General features: G+C 38.1%; 1 protein-coding gene across 1 annotated transcript in view; it reads left to right on the top strand.

The window, feature by feature from the left end:
- The window catches only part of CFAP46 (cilia and flagella associated protein 46), a 77181-nt gene that overhangs the window by 5621 nt on the left and 65560 nt on the right, over positions 1 to 6000 (top strand). Inside the window, exons 2-6 of the mRNA XM_009997544.1 lie at positions 516 to 640; positions 1565 to 1696; positions 3260 to 3324; positions 3626 to 3790; positions 5792 to 5915. Of these exons, the coding sequence (XP_009995846.1) occupies positions 516 to 640; positions 1565 to 1696; positions 3260 to 3324; positions 3626 to 3790; positions 5792 to 5915 (611 nt within the window). The remainder of the gene's footprint in view (positions 1 to 515; positions 641 to 1564; positions 1697 to 3259; positions 3325 to 3625; positions 3791 to 5791; positions 5916 to 6000) is intronic.

Raw genomic sequence — 6000 nt, 5'->3', positions numbered from 1 at the left:
CTGCCCGGCCTGGGGCTCCGCACGGAGCCGGGGCGCTTGGAGGCCGGGAACTCTCTCTGTATCCGTCTGGCGTCTGCGCGGGTAGAAACCGCGTCCTTTCTGTCTTTCTTTCTTTCTCCGAGTGCTGAACCTGCTGCGTCGCTGTGAGGAGCAACTGCTGCTCCTTCCCGTGTCATCGAGGTTCCTGCCGGTCGGGTTCCCTTCATGCCAAACCTTTAAGGGTCGCGTCCCGAGTTTCTCTATCAACAGGGTGTTCTGGGTTCAGGGAATTGTGAATCGGGCCCTCGCAGTGGCCAGCTTCCCGGGGTGCTGGCACCGGTGGTTTAATTGGCCAGAGTTGTTAGTGCTGCGTCCTGAAGCCGAGCCTGCCTTCCAGCAACGCGTGTTTTCCTTGAACACTTGTAATTTATTCCTGTAAGGAGGAGCAGGATACCATACAGGTGATGGTGCAGTCATGCCACGTCTGTCGGTAGCCTTGAAGCAGGAATTATCTGTTACCTTCTTTTTTATTTCAGATGTTAATGCTTTGATAAATGCTTATGAGTTGATCAGATCAGCCAGTCGAGGAAAATCGGTGCTTACCTCATCAGATAACCTCAGTGCCGACGTGTATGTTTTATGTGCTGAACAAGCATTTCAGGTTGGTAATTTAGGCAGTTTATCTGTATTGAATAAAACGTTGCTATGACACATTGTATTTACGGTCATTAAAGTTACTACAGAAGATATTCCCAGAAGTACCCGTGAAAAATACTGCACTGTTCTGTTCTTGGAGACCAGTTGTTGAAAGATGCATTTTCAGGTGAAACTGCCTCTGTCACTTCTTTATCATCGTTTAGCAGACTGGTTTGTGAAGTTTGAAATTAGACCCACATAGGTAAGGTGAACCACAGTAGCATAAAATAGTTTGCCATGCCTGTTTTTTCCTGTTATGAAAAACTAGCATTAGGAGTTTGGGTATTCCTGAGAAAAATGTGTTTGATTACAGGCCCTACTGGGCAAAACAAGAAAAGATTACATTCTTATTATGAAAGATTTTTCATAACTTAGCTCACTTCTATAAAAAGTGGTAGAAACTCTTTACTTTGAAGTGTGGGGTTTTTTTTAAATTTTAAATCCATGGCTACAAGAGATTTGATTTCAAGCAGAGTTTTTTTATAATTATTTTTTTTTCTTCCAGACTGCAAGCCACTCAAATTCTGTCTGTTGCCTGGAAATTGCAGCACTGACATCCATACAAAATCCTGCAGGCTGATAACCATCCTTTTACAGAAAATCTACTAGGAATTTTGCATTTATGTTAACAATTCTGTTAGTGGCCATTAAAAAAAAGAAACATTTTTTTGTATACCATGAGGAGTTCCATGACTGAGTGATTCAGGAGTTTTGTTAAATAAAGGAACTATTTTTCTATACATTTGTAATGGCAGAAGTCTAGCTTTACATTTTAGTAAATCTTAGTGGGTTTAGCACATTTATATTGTTGACATACTGGTATGCAGTTAGATGCTACACTTATGAGTATTTGTGCATTTTTTAATTATTACTCTTTTTTTTGTCTTAGCTGGGATATCGAGAAATAAGCAGTGACTGTCTGCAGATGTACTTTAAAGAAAGATTTCCTGTGAACCAGTTTCTTGGCAGAGCCTATTTGTGCCAAGGCCAGTTGCACACTCCACTCTCAACAGATAATTTGGTGAGAAATTATGAAGGTTGCATTGTATTAAGCAAGTTTTTAAGAGTATTTCCTCCTAGGCTTTTATATATTGCTTTCAGTCATTTAAAATGCACAAGGATAATTAGGACTGTGGGAAGAATCAAAGGAAAGTATTTTAGTGGGTACTTTGGGACCAAGCAAAACTTACCAGCTGAATTAGTCTAATATTGCAGATAACTTGGGAAGAAAGAATTCAAGCTTTAAAAATTTTTCAGATGATTGTTTGTTTTAAAGTCAGCCTTTTCACCTGATATCAGCGTGATAATTTTAGGCCAGATGTGACTGTAGCTGCTAGAACAAGTTTTGTTCACACTAAGCATTTCTTGACTGCCTAAAATGGCTTTAACAATCTTTTTGTTATTTGTGTTCACAAATTTCCCTGGCAGATGTTGCTGTGGTTTCCTTGAGTAATGTGTTTTATTATCTTTCAAACTAGAATCTTTTTTGTATTGTTAACTGTACTTTCTTTGTCTTCTCTGAGCTCTGATACTGAGGTTACTAAGGCCCAAGTACAGTTTGTCTACTTCAGTATCTGATACCTCTCAGGCTGGTTTTCTCTTTACCTCATGGCTCAGGAGCCACCTTATGCCAGAACTCAGAGTCCAGCAAATCAGTCCTAACTCTCTTCAGGCTTTTAATTATTCTGTTCTGTCTCACTGTAGAGTCCTCTGGTGTCATCACCTTTCTGCCCATCCAGTCTCCCTCTGCCATTTCCACTGCATCTTTCTCTTAGGCTTTCAGAAAATCCCTTTTCATGATCCTGTCCATGTTCTCTATGCCCTCCCTGCAAGTGTTTGTCCACACTGATGAGATCCCTCCAGAGCTGCCTTCTCCAGGCTAAGCAGCTCTCTCAGCCTTTCCTTGCAGGAGGGATGCTCCAGTCCCTTCATCATCTTTGTGGCCCTTCTTGGACTCTCCACAGTGTCTGTGTCTCCCATTCTGGAGAGCCCAGAGCTGGGCCCAGCACTCCAGGTGTGGCCTCCCCAGTGCTGAGTAGAGGTGAAGGATCAGCTCCCTCAGGAGTCTCCTCCTCGGGCAGCCCAGGGTGCTCACGGTGCTGTTGCGGAAGGGCTAGCTGCTGGCTTGTGATCAGCTTGGTGTCCTCCTCTGGTGTCCTCTGCTTTCTAGGTGCTGTAATAGTGAAAAGAGCGTGCCTGACACACTGTTCTGTTGACAAATTCTTGTTGGAGCTTTCCTGAAGAGAAGAATACCTCAAGTTTCTGAACTTTCTTTGCAAAAGCTTAAAAAGTACACAGCTTCACAGTTTTGGAAAATTCCAGTCCTGATAATGACAGTTTGGTAGAAAAGAAAGTGAAAATATAGTCTTAAAATTTGGAATCAGGAAAACATACTAATAGGCAATGCTACTAATTTTTAGTTATTCTGTCTCTACAGCAGCAACTTATTATGGCAGCATGTATTATTTGAGATTGGTCTGAAAACAAGAATTATGAGATGTGAAACCTACTGAAATAGAAAATAATGTATAGATTTATAAAAGCCATATTCAAATTGCATTAATAGTTTTTTGTTCTGTTCTAGGAGGAGTTTGAAAAATTTGTGCTGTTCTTTATCAAGGCAATAGATTTTGCCCTACATGATCAAAGGTAGGCCCTGCTGATAGTAACATTTCCTGAGACATAAAGAGTTAATCCTGAGTTAGGTTTTAGTAGTTGTTTGTCTCAGATTTTCACCAACTACTATTTGGGTTTTTTTTACTTTTGTGGATTTTTGTTCCATTTTGTTACTGCACTTCTGTAACTGCTCTGAGGGCTGCAGCAATATAAGAATACTGAACGGTTTGAGGAAAAGTTCCAATTTCTGCTTCTTAGAAGTGTCTTAACCCATCTGTGATTTTATGTTTATCAAAGCCCACAAAATACTCAATTCTTGGTTCTTGTTTTTCAGGTACTATTTTTTGGTATATAATGCCTCAGTCCTCTATTGGCAGCTCGTGAGGCCGTACTTGAGGCCTGGGTTCCTCCACTGCCTCATTCCCAGCCTTTCTCGGGTTGTTCAAGCACTAAACCAGACTGAAGAGCCAGACAGTGAATGGAGAGCAGAGCTCATGATGTGAGTTCAATTGCACTGTTCTTACGGGCTTTCTCTAGTCTCTTGTACATGTGGCTGCCACCTGAGATAGTCTTTAATGTGTATTTCACTGGTGACATAGATGCATTTCATGTGGAAAGCTTAATTCATAACCTCTTAAAGATGCATCAATGTACATGTAACATAAAAGGCCCTTCATTGTAGTAGTTATGTTGAGGTTAAAATGTTAGTGGCAGAGGCAGACAGGCCCTAGGTCGAACTGGAAATATCACAGTAATTTTGGATGCCATGTTTGGGTCATTGCTTATGTGCAGTCCTTGTGAGGAGAAAGACAAAATTCTGTTTTTTTAAGAAGTGTTTTCTTCAGACAAAGAAACATAACCTTTAAATTGATAAATATCTATTCTGTCCTCTGATCCTTGAAGAGAAAACAAGCCACATAAGGTTCTGAGCACAGTGTTGAGGAGACCTTCTAATTTCCATCTTCTTCATGATGAAGGTTTTTACATATATTGACCTAAGTTATCTATTTTACTACTTGTTTCCTCCTATTAACCTGGAACTGTATGTTGAAATGAAACTTTATGAAAAATCAGCAAAATAAGTATTTGTATTGCAAATACAGCAATTGAGAATACAGAGATCAGTTGTCATCAGTAATGATACTTCGTTCACATGCTTTAATTTACAATTTGGTACTGTATGGTTCTTACCAATGTAATTAGTTTAGATTAAGCTTTTTGCTTTCTAATTAGTATTCTGTCCAGTTTTCTTCAGTATTAAATTTAAGGATCTCCCTGCTAATTTGTGCCTCATGTTTGAAAGCATAAATGAAATGTCTTCTTTTAGCCATACCTATGCAAAGTAAAAGCCCAAAAGTTAGAAAAAGGAGAATAACTTGCAAAAAAAGACTATTAAAATTTAAAACCACAAGTTTTCTTTCTGGGTATTAATGAAGGGAAATACTTAGTTATTTGAGAGTTAAACCTCCCAATCAAGTGAATTCACAGAATATCTTTAAGTATTAAGAAAAAAAGCACAATAGAATCAAAATACTAATAATTTTTAGGAAAGAGATTAGTAGTCTGGAGTTGGATAGAAAGACCTTCCATGTTTGTCTGTCATAATGGACATTTTCCAGCTAATTTCATGTCTTATTTAGGAAATACGTATTTTGTAATAATTGGTAATAAAAGGTGTATCAATGTCAATGTATTACTATTCTTATATTTCCTGAGTAAAGCTGGAGCATCAGCCTTGCCAGAGTAACAGGGTTTTCAAAAGTGGCCATGTAGTTTTTCAGGGTCAGACAGTCTTTTCTCAGAGGTGTTTTCAGTTCCTGTTACATTTTTGCCACAGTATTTTCCTTTCTCTTTGTGAACTTTTCTGTTTCTTTGGTCTATGATTGATGGTTTATTGCTATTCAGTATTTTCTTTATAAGCTGGAACTGGAGGGAAATAAAAAATGAACTTAAAAAGCATTCCAATGGGTATGTTAAAGGTTCTCTGGAATACCACACATGCATGTTTTTTTCTATCAGACACGTCTTTGCTGAGGTTTTGATGAGAAGGAGCAAATGCACAGAATGTGTTTGTCTTAGGAGACTAATGATAGCCTTTATTTTTTGCTACATTTCTATTTTTTAAATAATTTATTTTGTTGTTGTTGTTTTAAATTTATTTCATGGAATCACAGGCTCTTTTTCAGTTAAAGTAGATAGAGTATTGAAAGTCCAGTAGATATGTTGCAGTTCCCAATATGAATGGTCTTCTTTTGCTAACTTGCCTCTGAAATCCTGGACTTTCAAATAGTCAAAGGAGAATCTCGGAACGCATACCACAGAAATGTTCTTCTCATACAAATTTCATTATTTTAGGACATTTAGGAATGGTACCTTGGATATAAAGTGTGTCTTGAAAATTATAGAATCATAAAGGTTGGAAGGGACCTTAAAGATCATCAAGTTCATTATTTCAGAAACGTTTATAAGTATTTAATACCAATCTTTCTTTGATCTGCAGAAATTTACTTGAGTGCTTCCTCGACGCTTCAAAACTGAAAGAAGCAAAAGAGTTTTCCTCTAGTGCAGCAGTCTTTATTAAGGAAAATGTTCCAGATAAATACCCTCAAATATTTTCTCTAATGGTACAGTTTAAAATATTTTAAACTTCTATTAAGAAAAGAGCTTTCTCTACATTTCTTAAGATAGTTCATAGTTATAATTGTTGAC

The sequence above is a fragment of the Chaetura pelagica genome, unplaced genomic scaffold (genome assembly GCF_000747805.2).
Source record: "Chaetura pelagica isolate M959 unplaced genomic scaffold, ChaPel_1.0 scaffold185, whole genome shotgun sequence".
In the NCBI taxonomy this organism is placed as follows: domain Eukaryota; kingdom Metazoa; phylum Chordata; class Aves; order Apodiformes; family Apodidae; genus Chaetura; species Chaetura pelagica.
Note: the sequence above shows the minus strand (reverse complement) of the source record. Positions and strands in the feature narration are given on the sequence as shown.